At 42.7% G+C, this 24452-nt stretch overlaps 1 protein-coding gene across 1 annotated transcript in view; it reads right to left on the reverse strand.

Annotated features, from left to right (window-relative positions):
* lama2 (laminin, alpha 2) overlaps window positions 1-24452 on the reverse strand; it is a 100474-nt gene that overhangs the window by 34319 nt on the left and 41703 nt on the right. Inside the window, exons 18-32 of the mRNA XM_030782903.1 lie at window positions 19469-19680; window positions 17577-17683; window positions 16382-16645; window positions 13019-13190; window positions 11969-12105; window positions 11204-11440; window positions 9011-9154; window positions 6212-6388; window positions 5716-5901; window positions 4907-5025; window positions 4337-4454; window positions 2771-2905; window positions 1211-1335; window positions 913-999; window positions 303-496 (exon numbers count right to left, since the gene is read on the reverse strand). Coding sequence (XP_030638763.1) covers window positions 303-496; window positions 913-999; window positions 1211-1335; window positions 2771-2905; window positions 4337-4454; window positions 4907-5025; window positions 5716-5901; window positions 6212-6388; window positions 9011-9154; window positions 11204-11440; window positions 11969-12105; window positions 13019-13190; window positions 16382-16645; window positions 17577-17683; window positions 19469-19680 — 2414 coding nt within the window. The remainder of the gene's footprint in view (window positions 1-302; window positions 497-912; window positions 1000-1210; window positions 1336-2770; window positions 2906-4336; window positions 4455-4906; window positions 5026-5715; window positions 5902-6211; window positions 6389-9010; window positions 9155-11203; window positions 11441-11968; window positions 12106-13018; window positions 13191-16381; window positions 16646-17576; window positions 17684-19468; window positions 19681-24452) is intronic.

Consider the following 24452-nt stretch of genomic DNA (forward strand, 5'->3'; position numbering starts at 1 on the left):
CGCCCCAGATGCAATGCAATATTCTATCGTTACAAAAATATTGTAAGATTTATTCCTGTAAAGCCCAATTATAAGAGTAAGACCGGCAGCTAATGCAGTAGCTTGTATGAAAGAAATTAATACCATTGTGTAATGCCAGCAGTCTGCAGCAAAAATCTCAAAAATGAAATTCGACAAGTCTTCAGCTGTCAAAAGATTCAGTTTTTTGAAACATAACCTGTCTTAATTAAACTTGAACCAGATTTTGGACTTCAGGGCTTGTCGTGAGACACAGTTAGCCGAGTTTGGGAGTCTGTACGTACACACAATGCCAGTCGGTCCACACACATGCCGCTCCATGCACTGTTCACACTTCAGTCCTGATGCACCCGCTCGACACCGACACTGGCCGGTCACCGGGTCGCACGGTCCCGGCACCGACCCGTACGGGTCACACTTACACTCCTCGCAGCGCCCGCCCACCACACGTGGGTCTCCATGGAAACCGGGTGCACACCTGTAGAACATTGGTTGGATTCAGAATAAGGCGTTACAGTTGGTATGTTACAAATATGAGCCTCAATGTTTTAAAGAGACCTGTTCAATATCCTGTCTTTAAAATACACAATTTCACACGGCATGGATAGCACAGTGTGCAATAAACAGGACTTGAGTCAAATATAAGGAGCGCATATTGTATATATTATTACAAACACACTGCACCATAACCAAAGGTCTAGCTATCCTCTAAAATCTACTGAATTATTTTTGTGTGGTATGATTACGTTTTGTATTAGTGGAAGGTCAATGAGTCAAACAACCCACAATCAGACATATTCTGTTCCAAATGGATTTGAATGAGCTTAGGATAGATCATACTAGATTAAAGCAGATTATGATTAAGATTATGTGAATGGTGGACTGTAATCTCACCTCTCACAGTGTTTCCCTTCATATCCCTCAGGACAGGCAGTGCAGCGATAGTCATTAAAGCCTTCATTCACACAGGTGGGACTAAAACTGAGAGGGAGAGAGAGAGAGAGACAGAGAGAAATTCAGCGTTAGAGTGGCAATAATGTATGCTCATGCAGACAGGGTGTGCTAGGAGTGAGTGTGTGTGTGTGTGCGCGTGTGTGTGTGCCTGTGCATCTGTGTGTGTTTGAGTGTGTCTATGTATGTATCTGTGAGTGTGTGTGTGTGTGTAAAACACAGACAGACAGAGCTGGATTACTTGTTTTCAGGGTTGGTGAGGGGACACGCGCAGGGTTTACAGTCGTTGGTGAACCCACGGACAACGCCGTAGAAACCAGGAGCACATCGCTCACATCTGTCCCCAACTGTGTTATGTTGGCAGTTCTGCAAAGACCGAACCACACATAACCCATTAAAGTGCATGTGCAGTTCACCTAAAGGCTGCTGTAAACACGCACCAAACAGTGTAACAACACCTCACTACGAGTTTGTCAGGTTAACACAAAGGTAGCTTGCCAGTGTCACTGTGTCAAAGCACTGTGTCAGTACATACAGGCTACATGACACCAGCTGCAAAGAGTGTTCCATCTGCCACAAAGATTTTGTGATACAGCTAGAATTCTTTTATATCATACTGTACAAGCTGTCTGCTCATTTAGTGCTCTTACATACTTCAGTTACTACCTCACTGTCCAACTTCCAAACCGAAAGATGTTCAGTCAGGAACAGAACAGAGCTGAGGTTTGAGTTTGGCTACGAGTATGAACACTGAAGGAGAAGGCAGACTGATGTTGTAAAGAAACTGTCCACTACACAGGGAGTGGATACTAAACACACTCCTGACACAAAGTGTGAATGTTCTACCACTTCCTTTATGATGTAACTTTCTTTTTCTGCCCTTTAGTCTCTGGCAGCGTGAGAGAACTTGCCTTCTCTGGTTTCTCTCCGATAAAGAGAAGAGAAAATTAGATAGATAGAGAGAAAGAGAGAGAGAGAGAGGGAAAGAGAGAGGAGTTCCAGGAGACAAGTCTAATCGCTCTGTAGGATGTCTCGGTTTACTCGGCTGTGACACACCGAGATTTCCATTAACTTCTTGTGTACCTCAATTACCGAAATTACGATGTACACACTCATTTAACATTTTCAATTTGCAAGGCCCCGTAAAATGCAAATGATATTGTTATTAGCACACATCTGAGTGAATGAGGAGGACTGGTTCTGGAGTTAGAAATCAGGGACCTGCAGAACAAACAGAGTAAAGCCCAGAGAGAGAGAGAGAGAGAGAGAGAGAGAGAGGGGAGAGACTAAAGGATGTTTTATGCTGAACATGTATATAGTATTTATTTGGTAGAGCTTTCTGTATGCACCCATCACTCATATATTTTCCTTCATGAGTTTGTAACTGAAAAACACAAATGAGTGATTGTGAATCTGAATGAATGTAATGGAGTATTTGTTACAAAGCTCTCACCATGACCATTCGATTCAACTGAGCTGAGATCAGTTGACTTTTGTTGAATTCAATTCAAATCGTTTCAGTAGCAGACAGAAAAAACAGAGTTGAGTTGAGCTGAGTTCAATTAATTTCAGATCAATTAATTAATAGCAGAGAAGAACTTTCTCTTTGTTACTGCTGATTTCGATAAGGATTTTGATAAAAGTTCTGCACGAAAAAAAATGGGGATATTGTTGAAAAGAGCAGGAGAAGAATTGGAAAAACAAAGCTTTTGTACTGAAAGCCAGGCTCTGTGCTGTGATAGTATCCACCAATAGGAGGCCTGACAGTGCTAACAGCTGGTCCAGTCAGAGGAGGTTTTACCTGGCAGATGGCCGTCTCAGGGTCACAGATGTCACTGTGGCTGTTACACTGACACTGCACACAGGTCCCAATGCCTGCCCTCGATGCCACACCACCACTCCGCACCGACAGCCGGTAAAAGCCGGCCGCACACTCCTGCAGGATGGAGGGGTAGAGAGAGAGAGAGAGAGAGAGAGAGAGAGAGAGAGAGAGAGAGAGAGAGGGGAGGCAGTGAGAGAGAGAGAGAGAGAGAGAGAGAGAGTGTCAGACACCATACGTACACACACACGCGATCAACACACTTTCAGAGTACATGCACTCGTGCATACATGTGCTGTCACTGTGTATGGGTATCCACGCACACACACTCACCGCCACAGTGCAGAAACGCGCACACACACACACAACCATGGCCATCACACACACACACTCACGCACGCACGCACGCACTCACACACTCACAATGAATCAGGTCAATTTAAAGCACCATCTGTTCCAGTGAAACTTGCTAAACGCCTGTTTAAAAATACTTTATTAACTATGTGGCCTTTCAGAATTATTGCCATCTGTCCTGCCTGCTTGCAGCCTCCTTTTTTTTCTTTCTTTCTTTTTTTTTTGAAAATTTGAAACCTGTACCAGCATATCGGCTATACTGTGATTAGTGAGCAATAATAAACACACTCAAACTAGAGCATGTTTCACAGAAAATACCAGAAAGATTGATAGAGCTTTGAAGGCATCTGTGCTAATGAGTAGAAAGACTTTAATGCTTCTTTAAAGAGAGAACGTTACAGCTGTTCGACATTTGATTTCATGGCCTTGTTCTCGGCATTGCTTTTATGTCTCGCTGACGTGCATGGGTTGTGTACGTGAGGGAAAGGGGAAAAGAGCAGATATGCCTTTGCAAAGAGGTAAAACCTTAACTATTTGTCCTAAGAATGTCCTGAGACTGATGAGACTGCTTCAAATCTATGTTACGGCTATGCTATATTTCATAGCTATGTTATGGCTATGCTATATTTCATAGCTACGTTATGGCTCTGGTATATTTCATAGCTATGTTACGGCTATGCTATATTTCATAGCTATGTTACGGCTATGCTATATTTCATAGCTACGTTATGGCTCTGGTATATTTCATAGCTATGTTATAGCTAAGGTATATTTTATAGCTACATTATGGCTATGGTACATTTCATGGCTATGTTATAGCTAAGGTATATTTCATAACTACGTTATGGCTATGGTACATTTCATGGCTATGTTACAGCTAAGGTATATTTCATAGCTACCTTATGGCTATGGTATATTTCAAAGCTACTTCATAGTGCAATAACTGCAACTGTATGTATGATGCGGTGACAGTCGCCAAAAGAAGCCATACAAGGTCGACATGCAGAAATGAAGGCGACTGAATTGGGTGTTTTAAAAAGTATGGTCAAAGCACAAAACCGCTGTCATTTTGAGAGATCCAAAAACACAACGTGAAAAACTGACATGAGTTTCTATGACGTTCTATGACACTTCTAAGGTCAGTCTCATGAAACTGGTATGAGCTTTGTTCAGCAGAGAAGGACATAGCGTTACCTCACAGGACAGACCAGAGTATCCCAGGGGACAGTCACACTTCTCAATCTGATAGGCTCTCTCACTCTCCACAGACGGCCTGCCCTCCTCAGCTACCTCCAGAGATATCTCTGAAATCCTTTTTTATTTTTTTCACAAAGAAAACAAACAAAAAAAAAAACAAAACCAAAAAACCCCAAACAAAACTGCGTCAGAGATAATACTTCCACCAAGAGCTAAGTCAATAAAATGTTTCATCTCTTTTCTTGACTCCTTTGCTCAGACCAGCACTTTTTTTGGGGGGTGTTTCCTTAAGAAAAACACATTTAATAAATTGAATGTGATGGGCTTACTGCGAAAGCATCAGCTACAGACTTCATGGTGTCTTTGGTTTAAGCACTACACACTACCCTGTCAAGACAGATTAGTCGTCAAAGAGTCAAGGAGACAAGGAAAGGAATCTATGAAGGACACTATGAAGGATCCTATGGAGATATGAATTTATTTTATGACTGTTCAGTAGATAAAAGAGCAGTGAGATTTAGTTTAAATGGAGGTTTTTCTCATCGGTTTTCGGGTTCGTACGCTCACCGGCTGTGTCTCATCACGTTGCCATGGGAGGCTTTGATGAGGATGTACTCCACGTGGAAAAGTATATCCATGAAATCCTCACGTGTCATTGGTCTGTTGTCCTGGTGCTTCCACTCGTGCTGCCGGGCAACAGGAACGCCATATCATCATCACCATGTCATCATCATCATCATCATCATCATCATCAATATTATCATTAACAATAAGAATGACAGCATAAACGTCAACCACAGCTAGTTTGTCTTCATCAGCATTTCCGTCATCATCATCACTGTCTCTGATGTTATCAAAAAATTAATAATAAAAGGAACAGTGGACACTATATACAGTGGAATCGACTATAGCTAAATCATCTTCATCAGGACTGCCTTCATCATCATCATCATCATCGTCAACATCATCAATATTATCATTAATAATAAAAGTAACAGCATAAATATCAACTGTAGCTAGATCATCTTCATCAGCATTGCCATCACCATCATCATCATCATCATCATCAGCAGCAGCAGCAGCAGCAGCATTATGACTAAATCACTGTGTCTTCCTCATCTTCATCGCTATCATAATGAAATTAACAATAATAACAACTCAAGCGTTGACTCAAACTAAATCATTGTCTTTAGCATTACTATCGTCCTTAGTACAAAACAAGAAATGGTTTTTTTTAACACTTTAAAACAGAATGTCCAACTGTCAGACAGAGAAAACGCTGTACGCCGTAGACAGGATGAGAAAAAAAATCATTGGCAGGGACAACCGTCCTTAACCAATGGTACACAGCCCTGTGGGAGGGACCTAAGGCTCACCTCTGTCATGTCAATCTCATGACGGGTCAGCTGGCCAATCTGGAGGCCCGTGATGTGTCGGACCATGACCTTGTTCCTGTTGGGCCCGCCTTTAATGATGATCTGTGGTTCGTAGGAAGTGCGACCCGTCTCGTCCCGAGCCTCAAAGTAAACAGCGTACTTCAGCTTGCCTCCGTACGCTGTTATCTGTGTTAAAATCAATCAATAAACAAAAACATCGATAAGGTGAGGATTGCATGTGGATTTGGACGAGATATTATCTTAAATAGTTCATTGTGATGTCTTGCATTGGTGATAGCTCAAAGGTAAATTTGATCTTTTTTTACTGCATTACTTTAAACAATATTTCCTCTTTAGACTCAAAGAGAGAGTGGAATTTATTAGCAAACACTCTTATATCTGATCTGGTCAGATAAGTCTCTGTGTGTGTCTGTAGACATCTGATCATGTGTGAGCCCATCAACAGCATGTTGAGGAACCTGGGTCATACACTGACCATAGACCCTCTAAACTGTTTAGGGAGTCTCCAGTAATATGGCTCCGTCAGCTCCTGGGTGACCAGCTCAGCGTTAGCGATGATCTCCGGGTGCTGGAAGGTTACGCCCACGGTTGTCTCCAGCTGGTTGGCTTTGTCCACTAGGGGCAGCACTGTCTGTTCTGGCATTAGAGTCAGCTGGAGAGGAAAAGAGAGCAAAATTACATCCCTGATAAAGAGAAATGAAAGACACAAGACAAGCTCAATTTAAAGTGTAGTATTCAGTGACTTATCTACATTTTATGTGTATGCTAAATACATCTATGTACAACTACAACAACAACAAGGCTTATTTAGAGCTCAGTATCACTGTTTAAAGTCTCAAAGGGCTTTACATACCGACAACAAACAAAATTGTCCATCCATTCATCTATCCATCCATCCATCCATCCATCCATCCATCCATCCATCCATCCATCTATGTATCTATCTATCTGTCTATCTATTGAACGTCAAACAGATAGAAACGATAGATAGATAGATCCCCAGCATTTTTTGAAAGCCTTTAGTTAGTTGAACTTAATAATGAACAAAATTACATTGGTACATATCATGTCATTAAGAGAGAGACCCAACATTCTTACTGATCGGTAAATCCAAATCGAAACACTCATGTTGCTGTGCACCCTTTTATGTATGACGCAACAATGTAACTTTAGTTTAGACAGGAGCACACGCCCAGGGAGGTAAGGTTAGGGCGATTTCTCTGCAGTTCTCTTCAGTTCTGCAAGTTTGCCGGCCGCAATCAAAATGAAAAGGAATGTCAACATTTCTTGTTTCTAGCATGGTGCAATATGGCTTGGAGTAGCGATATCCATAAATCTAACACGGTCTTAGTATTTGGGTAAACATGCATAGGTGGTGTACTTGACAGACATTACTTCGACATGTTGGTTATGTGGCTTTCATGAACTTTTTATTGTTTTACATGACAGTGACTTTCAAAACACTAGAATAAAAGACGCAAATGCATCTACCTTACCATGATGTATTATGTCATCCATGTGACCAGATTAACGTTATAGTATCGTAACCCACATAAAAAATGCAAACAGTTTTTAAAGGTGATCCTTGAAGGGATGCCGTTTACAAAAAAATAAATAAAAAATGTATATATATATATATATATATATATATATAGAGAGAGAGAGAGAGAGAGAGAGATACATAGATAGATAGATAGATACATACATAGATATAGATATAGATATAGATGTATAGATAGATAGAGTAAATGCAACATTTGGTCTGAACTTCACAGATGATTATTATTGATTATTATTGTTAATATACTTCCTGTACATGTATTTTTGCAGGTTGACTGTACACTACAGGAGATATAAGAAGCAGCAGACAGAGAGGCAGTAAACTAAAGGACTGGATTCTTTGTGTCGATGCACTTTGTTCTACGGTGTTAGTCTTCGGTCTGCAGAACATTTAGTGATTTAGTTTGACTTGTCTAAAATGATGAACGTAAAAGGAAAGTCATGACTCAGATCTTGGACTTTTATCATACCCTTCACTCTCTGAATGTAAGCTTGTCAGTAACAAACTATCAGAAGGTGTTAAATAGCTACCATACCACAATGCAGGAAGCCTTACGAAGACAACATCTAAAACAGGCCACAAAAAGAGTTCAGTTGGTCAACTGAAAAGCCCTCAAATTGTATTTCCATTCACTCATTTCTCTTGGATTTGGCTGAGATAATCCCTCTATATAAATATTCACAGACAGAGAAAGACAGAGTGTGTTAGAGTAAAACCTCAGGGGTGGACAAGAACCCCCCCTCAGACACACACACACAGACATACAATCTCTTGAGTCAGTGACTTAAAGAGAATCTCTCTTCTTCTGCCAAATGAAATACGGGAGTCCAAAAAAATCCATGTTTTTTTTTTTTCCCTTTTTTCATCTCCGCTTCCAGCAAACAAATTTAGATTCACTTTAGAACTTCCAACCTTTATTTAATTTGTTTGTCAATTCCATTTTATATGAAAGCGTCCTTCAACAAGCAGGCATACTGATGGTCTCCATGGACACAGCAGAAAAGGTTTATGGGAGAAGGACGCCCATATTAAAAACAAACAAGGAGCATCTCCTTTGCTACTCTCTCTGTTTCTCCTTCCTTCCCTCTCTCTCTCTTTCACTCAACACTTATTTTCTATTTGCGGCTTCAGCCCTCTGGCGTCTTACACCTCCTTTCATTTATGAGAAAATAAAACAGTAGAGTTAAGTGGCTCAGCTCGAGCGCAGCGCTATAGTGCAAACACTTCGGCTTTATTAATATTTTTCAGTTGACTCAGAAACTGCCATATGATGCAAATCTGTGTTCATTTGAATGAAGTTAGATTAAGAGCACACCTGCTATAAAACATATCTCATGGCAAAAACAGAGAGTCAGAGGGAACAGAGAGAGAGAGAGAGAGAGAGTGAGCGAGAGAGAGAGTGAGAGATGTATTTGTAATAAGAAAAACCTGTAAGTCTCAGTTTTGTTCGTAATGGAAAATCTTTGAATTTTAATGAATTATTATTAAGGAGAGACAGTGTATCAACATTGGACAAAGAACTTTTATATTCTGTTTATACTCCATTATGCACTGTGTGTGCATGTGTGTGGGTGTGTGTGAGAGAGAGAGTGTGTGTGTGTGTGTGTGCGTACGTGTGTATCTGTATAGGTATGTTTGTACATGAGTGTGTGTGTATGTGTATAGGGGTGTGTGTGAGTGTGTACGTGTGAGTGTGTACGTGTGTGTACATACCCACATACGAATCAGACCCTGTGCCTCTGTGCAGGTGCTGGACAAGCCAAAGCAGTAGCACTTGCTGCAGCCCAGTGGGTTGGCCACACTCATCCCAAAAGTTCCCAAACGACAGCGATCACACTTCAGCCCCTCCACGTTAGCCTGAGGACACAAACAAGCAAAAACACAGATACATTCTCAGATTTACCTCAGAGAACCTTACATAAGTTACATTTCGAGTCTTGGTACTATTCTTATCATAAACGTTTTAATTCTTTGATTAGTCACCTTTCTCACGTGTTATATTCTTAATGTGAGTTATATCTTTTTGTTTTAATTTATTAGAAATATCATGACTTTTCTCTACCCACGGATGTTTATCATCGCTGAGCACAGGTTGGTACCGCCCACTCAAGTGCGCGAGTTAGCGCTTCTCGTTGGTTGCGGATTAGGTGTGAGTGTGGAAGTCTTTGTCTGACCAGTAATGAGCTGTTTTGAATACCTGCAAATGCGAAATGTCTGCTCCTCTGAAAGCTAATTAGAATCACTATCTACAAGCTGTTCTGGCTGCCTGATATTTCCCTACTGCCGCTGATCACGTCTCAACCGAGAGCATGTCAAAGGAACGGCAGGCCGTCTGGTGTGAACAGTCAGGAGAGAGAGGACTTCTTTTGCACTGTTCACCAACACCAATGTGAAAAGGCAGTACAGGACAGGAGAGAGAGAGCGAGAGAGAGAAAGCGAGAGAGAGAGAGAGGGAGGCAGGGAGAGAGAGGCACCTCTGCTCTCTTAGTTTGCTGGGATAGTGAACACAAAGATGTCTGCTCTCTATAAAAACCTACACACACACGCGTACAAACTTTCCTTATAGGGCCTCACACACTTTAAAAAACTAGACTGAGAAATAATAGCACACCGAACAGAGAAAGAAAGAGACAGACAGCGAAGGAAAGAGAGATAGAGAGAGAGAGAGAGAGAGAAAGAGAGAGAGAGAGCGAGAGGAGTGAAGTGACAGAGTAAGACAAAGCAAGGAGGTCACTGAGACAGACTGACTTGCCTCACACACATCATTTGATCAACTGTGTGAGTGTGTGTGTGTGTGCACGTACGTGTGTGTGTGGATGTGTGCCATATGTGTGTGTACGCGTGTGTGTGTCTGTTTGTGGCGTGTTTTTCTGACATCAGCGGTGGGTCTCTGTCTCCTGTGTTAATGAGTGTCATCACCTTTTGTTTCTGGTTGGCGTGACGACCTGTCAGCCTGCCACAGCACTGTCAGACCGCGGCTCATCACAAAAAGCCTTCCACACCCTCCTCTTCCTCACCCTCCTCTCCCATTTCCACTCCACCCAGCCCACTCACACACACGTGTGCCCGTCGCTGTCCGCCCGCCCCCCGTTTCCATGGCATCAGACACGGACAGACGGCACGCAGTAAAAAAAAATAAACCTCACGCATCACATTTACCGCCTAGCGTTTGGCTGTTACTCACGCTAACGTGACATTTACTGGCAATTACAATAAAAGCACAAAACACTCGCAAACTCAGCACTATCAAAGAGTTCCAGGCTCTATAACCTCACCACACACACTCCTGCTGTGTGTGTGTGTGTGTGTGTGTGTGTGTGTGTGTGTGTGTGTGTGTGTGTGTGTGTGTGTGAGTGCGAGATTGCCATTCAATCACCCAGCTAACGATGTGGATGGATTTCTTCAGTACATTTTCAGTCCTAGCATAACTACATCAAATTCCGAATATGGGCTTTTAATCATAATTAAAAATCCACAAAAAAAGACAATATGGATTAAGTGGTTTGGAATTTGAGGATAAATGGTTGAATGTTTGGAGGCAGAGTTTGCTATAAAGTTAACCGCTGTATAACACTCATATCATGCCAGTAACTGGAGGCTCTATAAACCAGACACTCCATCAATACCAGTACAGTGTGTGAAAGAATGCTCTGGTACAAATCTCACTAAACTGATTCATTTAGAAGTAAGTCTAGCTAAGCTGAATAAAAATGAACTGAACAGAATTTGAACTGAACCGAAACTGAACCGAAGTGTAAATGAAAACAAATGGCGTTGAAGTGAACTAACAAAACGGGGCTACACTTTGCAAAAATGAGGCAAACTATTTGAAAGTGAATGACACTGAAATCGAGCAGAAGTGAGTGAAAACAAAATGAGAGGGCGTGAACTTCTCTGATCGGTCACCTTGCAGGAGCACTGTCCAGTCCTGTCAGCACACGCGCACACGCCCATCTCGGCGTCACAGGTATCTTGGGTGGAGCCGGCCACTGAGCAGTCACAGGAGGTGCATTGTGGGAAATCACGATAGCCCAGCTTACATTCGTCGCATTTCTCTCCTCTGAACTGATCTCTACAGAAACAGCAGCCAGTGTTCAGGTTACACTGCTGGGTGACGGAGCCTACCACACTACAGCCACATGCCTGGGAAGAGAGCGTGGGGGAGAGAGAGAGAGAGAGAGAGAGACAGAGTGACACAGAGACAGACATACAGACAGACAGACAGAGAGAGATACACTGTCAGCCAGAGTACAAATTTTAATATCACATTTTAATATCACAATGGTTTCTTATGACAATAGCCTTTCAGGAGCTCATAAGTGAATATCTCCGTATCTCAAAATATAATAATTTAATAATACAGAGAGAATATAGCCTGAGAATATGACATAAATTTTGATAGGACATGACCAAAAGGAGAATGTTGAAAGAGAAAGAAAATTGTGATTATGGAGCAATAGAAGTGATGCTAAGATAAGAGAGAGAGAGAGGGAGACAGAGAGAAAGAGAGAGAGAGAGAGAGAAAATAGGTGACCGCATGTTTGTCCAAGTTGGCAAAAGTTTTTAAAAGTCATGCCAATAAACCAATTAAGGTTTATTGCATTGAAAACAGAAATGGAGAGTGAGAGAGAGAGAGAGAGAGAGAGAGAGGGGAAAAGAGAGGGGGTTCACCTTGCAGCCTGTGATGATGTCATGACCCCAGTGATTGGGGGCACATCTGTCACACCCTTCTCCCACTGTGTTAGGAGGACATATACACCGCCCTGTGTTAGCATCACAGTTATTACCTACATGGGCACACTGGCAGGCTGAAAGAGAGAGAGAGAGAGAGGGGGAGAGGGGGAGAGAGAGAGAGAGAGAGAGAGAGAGAGAGAGAGACAGAGGGGGGAGAGAGAGAGAGAGAGAGAGGGGGGAGAGAGAGAGAGAGAGAGAGAGAGAGAGAGGGGGAGAGAGAGAGAGAGAGAGAGAGAGATCAGGTTAATGGTACAGCGTACAGTCAGAGCTCTTGACGTAAATGTTAGAGCAAAGACACAGTTTCCTGACGCCCTGTCAGTCTCGCTCGTGCCTTTACAATTCACACTATTTTCATTTGCATATGCTAATTCACCTCACAAATATGCAAATTACTGTATGTTTGTTTTGTTCCATTGTTGTCGACCTAGTAATATGGCAGATGGTGTAATCTTAGGGATGTTTCTACACTGCGTAAATATTAGACTTCCTTTCCTGACGATGATAACGAAACCCTTTCAACATCCCAATACACTTCCTTAATACATGAATTACCAGGTTACCTCAAAATGAACCATTAACCAGAATTTAATGATCACCGTTAACAAAATCATGTATATAAAAGGCAACATAAACTCATGCACACAAGTGAATAATTATTGACTGATGAGATAAGAACATCAGTTTGTTTCCCATCATCTCTCTCTCCCTTTTCAGAGAGAGAAAAGATCTCAGGAAGCAATAGATTCTTTGGGTCAGAGCGCTGCTCCAGAAACCAGAGGGTTGTTGGTTTGAATCCCAGGCGGGTCAGGGATGGATGTCGATGGGAAGGGTTAGGGTTAGGTGGTAAGGTGGTGGTAAGGTTCCTGCTGGAGCAAAGCTTTGAGAGAGACCCACTACGCTCATGGGCTCATGGTGGAGCAAAAAGAAAAATGTGTGTGTGTTGTTTTTTTTTCCAAAAAAAAAAAAAAAAGACTTTTGGGTACTTACGAGAACAGCCTCCCTCCTGGAAGTTGAAGTGTCCAGGGGCACACCGGTCGCATTTCTGCCCGGTCACTCCCGGCTGGCACCTGCACTGGCCGCTCTCGTCGCAGTCAAACGATTTCGAGCCGAACGAGTTGCAGTGACATGGCACGCAGCCTCTGCCACCGTGCATGTGTGTCTCGGGCTGCAAACCACACACACACACACACACACACACACACAGACAGACACACACAAAAAACACACCATTAAAAAAACCCCCACAAAAGCATGTTAGACTGGATGTACTGGGAATGTCGTAAAGGTCGTGTCGGGTGCGGTGGGTTGTAAGGAGATGCAGCCGTTACAATTTGATGAGACGTAAGCATAAGACTGTGAGAAAAAAAATCATAAGGTGTCATGAGCTTTCATGTTAAATATGTATAAATACCTAGTTGTTCTGCACAGCACAAAGCTGAAAAACTACACAAGACTAAATATTTTATCAAGCCGAGCTGTTTCTACGGCTTCACTTCGTGTTAAGTTGGGTGGGGTTCTTATTGCTTATTCTTATTGCTGTGAGTGAAAATAACTGCGTGTGAAATCTATACTGGGCCGGTGTCTTATGATGGAGGGCTATTTCAGTGTTAGTACCACTCCCATGTCCCACTTTCCCCCCCTCAACCGTACAACAGATTATTTCATATCAAAATAGTACCACACATCAGAAATCATGCAGGTAAACCAAACCAGACTAAAAGCACAGCAAAATAAAACCACTCCAAGACCACTCCAGATCAAACCGGACCAGACCACATCAGACCGAAACGGACCAAACCAGACCAAACCAAACCAAAGCAAGATGAAACAAAACAAACCAAACCAAACCAATCCGAGCCAAAGCAAGCCGAAACAAGCCAAACCAGACCAAACCAGACCAAACCAAACCAGACCAAACCAAACCAAACCAGACCAGACCAGACCAGACCAGACCAGACCAAACCAAACCAAACCAGACCAAACCCATCCACACCGCATCGGCTGAAACCACATCAACCCAAATTCACAACATACAGGTAACAATGCTATTAAAACCAGATTAGGAACGGTATATTACAAACAACAGTTTCTGCGGTGAATAACTGCTAAACAAATACTACAATTTTTGTCCTGGCAATAAGAGTTTTTTATTTCCAGTAAGAACAGTTGTTAAATATATGTGTAACACAAAAGAACAGTAGAGGATGTGCTATTCCCCAGATGCAAGGCAACATGTGGCAGAAACCAAAAATAACTGTCTGAGCCTTCAGCTCAGCGGAGGAGAGAGGCTCAGGACAGATGGTGTGACTTGAATGTGATTACAGCAACAGCCGACGGAAGCTTGCACAATTCCTTCATCATTCTCTCTTTAAAAACGGACACACCTTTGATAACTCCACAACCAACGGCCCTTCAGAAGCTGTCCAACAAACCATGGTTTGTCTGCTTTCAATTTCTCTCTCTCTCTCTCTCTCTCTTTGTCTCTCCCTCTCTCTCAATCTCCATCTCTGCTCCTCCCTCAGGCACTCGTCTCTTCCCTCTTTATGTTTTCTTTGCGTTCTCTTTAATGCGCTTCTCCGTTTTTTTTCTTTTTCTTTTTTTTTTGTTGGTTTATTCCTTCGCCTTTTTCTGAAAGACATTTCTCTACCTTATGCCTCCTTCTCTCTCTCTCACTTCCTCTATTTTTTTTTCTTTAACACTTCTGACGTTCTCTCCCTTTCTTTCTACTCTTCTATCCAGTGGGCATTTCACCATCACTCTGCTGTGCCCACTTTGAGCCTATTCCCTCCAGTGCTGCCTTCCCCAGTTCACCTTCAGAGGAATTGTTTGGGAGCTCAGAATAGGACTGTCTGGTATCCAATAATATCTCAGACCACGTACATCCCACTCCAAACTGGTCACCAGTGTCTGGAGGATGATTGACAGTCTGTCTGGGACGGAACAGACAGCAGGTTGCAGGTGCCAGGAGCACCAACCAATCAGAAGGGCTCTCACACTCCGGCTATCATCGTTGCCAAGAGACACCATATGCGTGCGTACCAGAACTGCCAGGATTTTTTTTTTCTTTTTCGGAACAGCCAATGAGATTTGGTAAAACAAATTATACTGAACCAATGAGATTTGTGCAGTTCAAAAACATTTAAAACAAAATTCACTCTTCATGCAAGGTGCATCTGACAAAGAGATTTTTTCCTTTGCAAACAATCTAGTCTTCTGTTGAGTCAGAAATTGACGGAGTAAAAAGTCCTAGTTTCAAAGACAGTGGAGTTTATTTAAACTGCCTATGATGCCGTTTAAAAGATTAGAACTGACAGATAAATGTAAATGAACAATCAGGTAGCAATCTCAATGGCAATTATTTCAGCGACTGAAGCTTTTTTTTTTCCTGTATAAAACGTAAGGCAGAAAAAGCCTTAATTAGCCTACATCAACCATCTCCATGGTTACAAGCGGAGCCTTTGATTAAAAGGAGCTATTAAATAATTATTTTATTAAGAACTACGAGCAGTTAAAACCACTTATCACAAATGCATTGCTGAGTACTCTTATTCACAGAGCAAAAAATATGGTTCGGTTTTCAATTTTTATTTTATTTATTTATTTATTTATTTGCAACCCCCCCCCCCCCCCCCCCCCCCCACCGCCGAAATCTCATCAGAAAATGTTCAGTGCTTTGTTCTGAAAATGTGTAATTGTGTTTGGCAGGTTTGACTGATCAAGACAGAAAGACCTTAATCAGTGTTTTATTGGGTTGATTATTGTTCTTATGAAGTGAGGTAATCGACATGCAATTACGATGTCTCGCAAGAACAGGTCAAGGTGAACGTGCTGTGTCCCAACTGGACGTCTAACGGATTTTGCTGTCACTGGATATCAGTAGAGTGGTAACTGTTTAAACAGCATGACAACCGGACGGTTTTGGGACTTCCCCCTGAGCTTGTAGGTCTTTAGTGTGGAACTCAAGCAAATGTTATTGCAAAGGAGTCAAACCAGCAACAGGAAAAATATGAACGTTTCTGTCATGGAGAACTTGGGGCTAAATGAACTGATGTTAAGGTGTTGAGCACAATAGAATCAATGAGGAGTGAAAGGCTCTAACAAATTCTGCCTTGAAGTAGCTCAGTCCACAAAATTCTGTTAGGTCTCTCTACGACCATGAGTAGAACAAACACAAGTTACAATATAATGGCAGTCATGCGGAGTGTCAAGTCACTAGCTGTCACACACACACATACAATCTCCAACACAATTAAACCAGGTAAAAGCTCACACACATACATACGGACACACACGAATACCTTCCCATGCTGGTTCTTTACCACAAACACACTCTCATGCTTTGGCGTTTACCCCTGTTGGGCGGTAGGCCCCTCGAGGACAGCCCCCCCTGCTGGTGGTGTCCCAGCGCTGTAGCTGTCGGATGGGCACCCGCTGCACAGGCCTGCGGGTCTCTCTGCGTTCGTAACCCTGCCGCGCGATGTCACAGCGTCTGCCCACGTAGCCCGGCTTACAGATACAACGGCCCTCCACATCGCACCTCTGGGACATAGAGCCCACCGAACTACACGCACACGGCTTACACACCTGCTCCTCAGCATCCCACCAACAGTTCGGCTATACACACACACACACACACACACGAGTGTGAGGACAAACACACACACAACACAGAGAGAAAATCACACACACACAAACACACACACACGAGTGTGAGGACAAACACACACACACACACACGAGTTTGAGGATAAACACGCACACAACACAGAGAGAAAATCGCACGCACGCGCACACACACACACACACACACACACACGAGTGTGAGGACAAACACACACACCACAGAGAGAAAAATCACACAAACACACACACACACACACAAACACAAGTGTCAGGACAAATGCACACACACCGCAGAGAGAAAATCACACACACACACACACACACACACACACACACACACGAGTGTGAGGACAAATGCACACACACCAAAGAGAGACGATCACACACACACAGACACAGACAGACACACCCAGCGAGGAGTCCGGGCACACACAGACATACAGAGCAGAGAGTCAGCAGGATGTCAGTGTGACACAACTCCATTGCCCTGTTCACTGTTTTATAACCAGCCAATTTAGCTGGTTAAGAAATGAACCGACTGTTTGAGTCAAACTGTTTTTCACATTTCCACTCCAACAGAGACATAACAACCCTGCTGAGGACAGAACAACTCTGACTACAAACTGTTTTTTAGCACAATCAACAGGAGGACAAAACATTTGAGATTTAAGCTACAAGAATTCAAATCAATAGTATCAGCATTATGGCTCTATTAAATACAATTATATACATGTCAACTGTAATCTCAATGGCATTGTATAGACTAGTGTTTCTCAAACTGTGGGCCGCAGGCCAGTGCCGGTCCGCGACGAGGAAACTGCCAGGTCCCCACCCCCTTAATCAGCATGATCATATACAGAGGAACTGCCTTCTATGTCAGACTCAGAACAGCCCTTTAAAGTGAAAAAGTATAAACACCCACCATACATTCATCACACTGTCGCCCGACCACATGTTCTTTACACTGGCACTGCCCGGTCTCCTGGTGGCACACTTCAGACATGGAGCCATTCAGATGGCACTGACACGCTGTGGACAAAGAGAGAGTGAGAGAGAGAGAGAGAGAGAGAGAGAGAGAGAGAGAGAAAGCTCATGATGAAGATCATGATGGACTAGATGAGAGAACTGTAACTGTCAAAACAGACTCACTACGCTCTGGTTATGATTTAAACATACTTCTCCAGGCTTCTGAGAAACAGTCGTGACAATGAAAACGATATGCGAACACACTTTTATTTTATTATTATTAGATCTCTCCCATTAATTTGTTATTGTTATCCTTGTTATTTTCCCCGTTTCTTTGTACTTTGTTACTGTTTTTTCCTTCATTAGTAAGCTATTAACAGTTATTGCTATAAAAATGATTTGCAATGGCAACATTGTATATATTAGAGTGATGCCAATACAGCTTGTTGAATATGTAGGTGGTAAAGAGTGAAGCACTGTTTTCATTGAATAGTGACGACAACATTACATCAGATTCCACAACGCCACATAAATGACTTAACACCAGAGGAGTGGAGTCCAAATCAAAGTGTAGTCAGATGTTTGAAAAGAGAAGAGAAATCTTGCTGTAGGGGCCGCTTGAATAGAGCAAAAGAGAGCCCAAATTCAGTTTACTACACACTTTCATTACAGGCTTTATACACACACAGCAGGAAGCAGCAGGAGCATTGTTGTATGGTACAGATGGTTGTGGTTGTGTGTGTGTGTGTGTGTGTGTGTGTCAGAGAGAGAGAAGTATATACAGTGCATAGACCAGCCTGGATAATGTTTTTATAACAGTCTGATGTGTCTGGCCATGCTGATTACTGTTACACTGCATCGCTATACATAAACTGCCTTATAGTCGTACCCTGTCTAAATACCAGTTCTCCATGACATCTCCAGCTTTATAACTACCTGTCTGTCATCTCTATAATGAAAACCCCATATTACCAGACTGAGTAAGTGTGCAGTTACATCACTGAATCACTCTTAAATGTGTGGTTTTGGGCCTACCTAGTATTAAATGTTCCTTACGTTTGTATAACTAGAGTAAAACCACACACATAATTAAAAAGATAATGTAGAGCAGTTATACACTGTACCATAACTAAATATTTCGATACCTCATATACTGTTAGAAGTCTTAGTAGTAAAAATATGTGATGTATGTCTATCAAACATAATAATCATTCTGAAACAGCTAAACACATTCCCGATCATGACTGAGGAATGGCATGTCAAAAACTTTACCCAAATGCTTTATCCAAAGACTTTCTCCTGATGTTTTACCTCAAGACTTTAACCAAAGCTACAATTAAACTGCACATGTGACTGGCAGGGGATGAGATATAACAGACAGAATGCTGAAGGTTGGTAGTCATCACGTCTCTTTATGAACTCATTCACAGAGAGATACCATCTGTACATTTCTGTTTTTTCACCAACAATGTCATTTCCCAAATATCATGTGTCTCTCTCTCTCTCTCTGCATTTGCATGTGTCTGTGTGTGGATGTGTGTGTGTGTGTGTGTGTGTGTCTATCTCTCTCTCTCTTAGTCCAGTTTTGTTTATTATTTTTTGAGGAAATTACTTGAAGCATAATTGTCTGGTGTGGAATGTGCCGCTGACCCAGTAAACGGGGCATTTTAAATTCTAAGCATTAATTAACTCATCAACACACTCCATCAACACACTAATTTATTTCTGTTTTGATATTAGTTAAGGTACCATTCAAATAAAGTTATGTAACAACAATAATAATTTTATAGATTCAGGTTGTCTTTGTAAGGCTCAGATTAGTCAGAGATCATCAGTACGATTACTCACGCTGGCAATCCTTGGCCACGATGGCATCTCCATAGTAACCATCGGCACAGGTTTGGCAAGTGTTTCCTCCGTACCCCTCCCTGCATCTCAGACATGCTCCAGTAATGGGGTCACAGCTACGGGGAGCTGTGAGGTCCAAATTATCGTTACACTCACATGGACGACAGAAACCCCCTTTGATGTCAGGGCGCCCAAAGTAGCCATTAGCACACCTGCCATAGAACAGAACGACACTGTCACTGTCACTGACTGTAGTTTTCAGTTATTCTGTGAATTATGGGTGAGGGGTGGTAAAACAGATTTGTTTTTTATAATGTATACTATTACTCCATATGGGTTTAACTGATTTGATTTATTTCAATGTCACTTCATACCTCCAACAGTGGTAATAGTAGTGTTGTTGCTATTTATAAACCCACCATTGCTTCGCCTATTAATCTGACTTTATAAGGTCTATCCTTAGTAAGTGCATTTACACCAAATTCAGTAGAATATTGCAAGGAATGCAGAACTGTTGAACTACTACTAATCTGTGTTACACAATGGGGAACACTGTAACATAGCTACGGCAGACGATTCATTGGGCCTACTGTATACATGGAGGCGTCTTTAGACACACCAAATCGAAAGTCGGTCAGTTTTTCATTGCTCCTTGAACTGACACAAAACATGAGAAGTGGTTGATATTGTCTCTTTGGTTGATAATACAATCAATCATTCCTGTGAACACTATTCAAAAGCAGCAGAATTCACCGTTTCTTATTCATCGTTAGCGAATGAAAGAGAGTGAACAAATCTAAGCTTGGCTTTGGCGAGGGTGGAGTAGAGATATGGCTTAGGCTTCAGAGGCCCCAACATATGGACGACATGTTATCTGTCTGGTGTATTTCCACTCTCTTTGAAGCTGAATTTCAAACCCTCACAGACGTGTAAAAAATGTCTCTACAAACACAACACCAGCACTTAAAAATGCTTCCGGCGTGTGCATATGTTTTTAATCTTTTTTGTTGTTGTTGTTAAGAGCTGTCTTTTTCTTTCCGATGAACAATCCTCTGTTTTTTTTTCTTTCTTTCTTTTTTGAACATGAAAACTAACTTTCCTTTGAGCATACTTAGCACTTAGCAGGGAGTTAAAAATAGGACGGACGAGCGAACGACTGCCGTCAAAACAAAGAGAAACACATTCAAGAAAAGCCAGTACGCATGAAAAAAGCAACACAGACAATATCGTTTCTATCCGTATCGACCCAACTCTTTCTTTTCTTATCTGTGCCTTGCCTGTTTTCTCTGCTATGTAGCCTATCTCACCCCCCCAAAACCGAGCCGTGTTCGGAGCTGATAAAGATACATATTCCATCTAGTGCCTTCTTGTTAAATCATTTCTACCATTTCTTATCTTAGTTCCGCCCAACTATCGACACGATAGTAAAAATGGGGGAAAGTAATCATTCCATACCACGCACAGAAGATGCCTTTGGTCGCTGCCGACTTTATTAATTAAATGCGTTATTGCGGCTGCCTGAATTTCCCCCTACGTGTAAGCCGGTGGCATGGAAAACAGCGGGTACGTGTCTGTAATTTTATTCGAGCCATCAAGCGAGTCTCTCGGAGAGAGAGAAGGCGTGGGTGATGCAGATATCATATCCAAACATGCGTCTGGACTAAATTAGGTGTCAGGGTCTTTTAGTGTCCTGCTGGCAGTGGAATGGACAGCTAAAAGAAGAATAAAAATTGAGGTAGCCACCGGCAGATAAAAGAAACAGTTCGTAAGGACAGATAAGGTTCCAGTTCCCAGTGTGGAGTAACTCACCTACAGAGGTTAATGATAGAATTGTATGCGTGTGAGCACTCGCTCATTTGCATAATTTCTGCATGCTTATTTACATATGGAACTCAGCAGCCCCTCTATGAACTCTTGGCATGGTTTGGGGGCACTGACAAAAGAAAGAATGATCTCATGTTTTGTCTGGCCTCCACTTGGTGCAACTCTAAGAGGTTTGTAGTCGTGAGTGTGAGAGTGTGTGTGTGTGTGTGTGTGTGTGTGTGGGGGGGGGGGGGGGGGTCGTCTGATGACCTTGTTACCTAATTTCAATTTCTGTTTGTGCCTGCCCCCAGTTTGTTTCCCATTGTGTCTGTGTTTTCCTGGGTGCCCTTGCAAAGTATTTCACTTGCTGATTGAACCAAGCCATGCCTGGTTCTTGTGCCCTGTTAGCCTCCTTGCTACCTGTGAGCAGCCCTGTTTGCTGTTAGCCTTCCACTGCACTGACCTTTGCCTGTTACCTCATTTTCATTTTTCCTAGCCCCCCCATAGCCAGTTTTTTTCTCCAGCTGTCTGTTTTTGACTTTGTGTTTGGATTACGATGTGCCTACACTTGTGTCTATACTCTCTATGTTTGTGCCACATAAATGTAATATATACACATATCACAGAGGATGTTCACATGTGGTCCTATGAACAACTGCAGTCGTCTAAACAAATACTGTTAAAACGTCCATCAGTTCAGGTATTTAAACTGAGGAACACTTGACCTCTTCTGCACAGAGCACTGTCGGTATAATCTGCCAAAAAAAGAACACAAAATATGACTGACATAAAAGTTTTCAGGAACTATTTAAAAAATCTTTATCACATTTTACGTTACTGTACAACTAGACAGCTTTAAAATCCGGCCCAACAAAAATGTCAGAGTAATATCACAGCACTTCTGAGTTTCTGTCTGGCATTTAGATTTCAAACAGCAGTGTGATTTTGGCACTTGTCAACACCCTTGTGAAGCTACAGATGTAGTTTAACCACACAGCGACCAGCAGCCAATCACCTCTCTATTCACAAATGCTAAAACTTTCACCTTCTTGTCTCTGATTGGCTGACCTTTCTGGGCCCCCTGTTACTCTGGACTCCCTGAAATGGAGTCTGAGGGGGGTCTATTCTTAACCACGTGGCGCCGTCTAATGTATTTCCACCCTCATTAACGGGCTGGGCTGCGCCTGGGGGACGGACCCCTCTTAAATACTTTTGACCTCAGCCAGGTGTCTGTGACCACTCTATTTTTACCCCACACAGCCTGTCCCCCTCTACAGCCAACCCAGGCAAAACAAGAAACTGGAAATGTAGTCAAGGACAGTGATGTCATAAAAGAAGCGCTGGAATCTCAGAAGGAAGAGAATAGAATGGTCGCAGTCAGTTGGACTTAAGTGGGCCTTGAACTGTTTTCTGTTATGTGTGTGTGTGTGTATGTGTGTGTGTGTGTGTGTGTGTGTGTGATTTTTGCTTTTGTGGCAACGGCTACTCATATGAGTTTGTAGATTGTTATACTGACTTGTTTGGGATTTATTCTACTTCTTTGTTGCAAAGTGTCAGTATTCCATTCAACCATTCAAAAGTAAATTAATTCTCTTGTTAACTCAAGGCCAGTGCATAACACAGGGAACAGTCTTGAGTTCAAGAAAGTTGTGAGGTCAGGAGAACCCTTATATTCTATTGTGGAAAAAAGCTCAAATGTTAGCTTTGCTTCTTGTTATAGTGGTTATTTCCCTCCGAGCTGTAAAACAGGAAACACTGTACTGCCAAGAATGCTGTCAGAAACAGTGTCACATATCAGTCAGTGACATCTGAGTGCTGCCAAACCAAACACTGTGGCTCTATTTCAGACAAGTCAAACTGGGATCTGACTCACAGGACAGAGTCAGGCGAATACTGGGTCAAGGAAAGACAGCAGAGAGAGAGGGAGAGAGAGAGAGAGAGAGAGGATCTGTTAGACAGTTAGAGAAAGTGAGAGTGAGAGAAAAAGAATGAGAGAGAGTCTGTTAGAAAGAGAGAGTGACAGAGAGAGAGAGAGAGAGAAAGGGACAGAGAGAAAAAGAAAGGAAGAAAAAAGAAGGAGGAAAAAAACAAAGACAGATCTACAGAAAAGAGAAAAGAGAAAGACTGAATGGCCTTCAGTAGCACTCTAACCAATCCCGTTGAGGGGATGCTCCTGTTCTAGGTCAGTGAGTCGTCTGAAAAGACTCCTCTATTCGTCAATAAGCTCATCATCGCAGGCCCTGAACAACACACGCTGAATGTCCCCGCAGCTGGGTCCGTCCTGCTGGAGAGACCAGGCAGACATCTCTACCCCTCCACTCCGCTACAAACTCCCCGTTTGTTTTTGGAACAGAGGCATGTTAAAGTTGCCTGCGGAGAAGAGCTGATTCAATTCACTACGCAAAAAAACTCTAAGGGAAATGTCAGGGTTTTACTAATAGAGATGTGGCACTGTTTTCAGCAGTGAGTCTTACACACAGAGAGGCTTGGGAGAGGTGGGTGTACTGTCTGATCGAGTTTGCCTGCTAAAAACGTCCTTCATGTCTCTTTCAGAGCTGTCTCAGGGGGCGTGGGGGTGGGAAGGAAGGCTCTGCTCCAGCCCCCGTGTCTTCGGTGATGGATGGGTTCTGTTTAGTCCCCTAAATGGGCTGTGGTCCCGGGCAGCTCCACCGGGTCCGGTCTCTCTCTCCCCTCCACCTGGGCTCGATTAATGACGAGCCGAGAGAGTCGTAAGCCTTGTGCCAAGCTCCGTGCCACCCCAGGGATGGCGAGCGGGCACAAAAACAGCCCGTCTCCATCTGCCTGCGGGGAACGGGGGCCGCTGAACGGGGTGCTCTCTTTATCCCCTGCCGAATATTTCTGCTACGTCTCTCTTCCCTTACGGTACATGGAGCCATGTCAAGACCACCCGTGCCCGCCCTCCTTCAAAGCAGAGTTTAGCCTGACTAATCTACATATGAGTTCTCTTTTCTCTCTCTCTTCTGACAGAAAGACACAGAGAGAGAGAGTGAGAGAGAGAGAGAGAGAGAGAGAGAAGGACAGAATAAAAAGGAGCTGATGAATTTCTAATACTAATGACATCAAAAAAGAAAAAAAACAAAACAAAAGAAAGAAAGAAAAAAAACCCAAAACGCTGGCAGTGTCTGAAAAGAGTTCGCTCTCCCCACTGGTCCAGCTGTTT

Source organism: Chanos chanos, chromosome 8 (assembly GCF_902362185.1).
Source record: "Chanos chanos chromosome 8, fChaCha1.1, whole genome shotgun sequence".
NCBI classification, from domain to species: domain Eukaryota; kingdom Metazoa; phylum Chordata; class Actinopteri; order Gonorynchiformes; family Chanidae; genus Chanos; species Chanos chanos.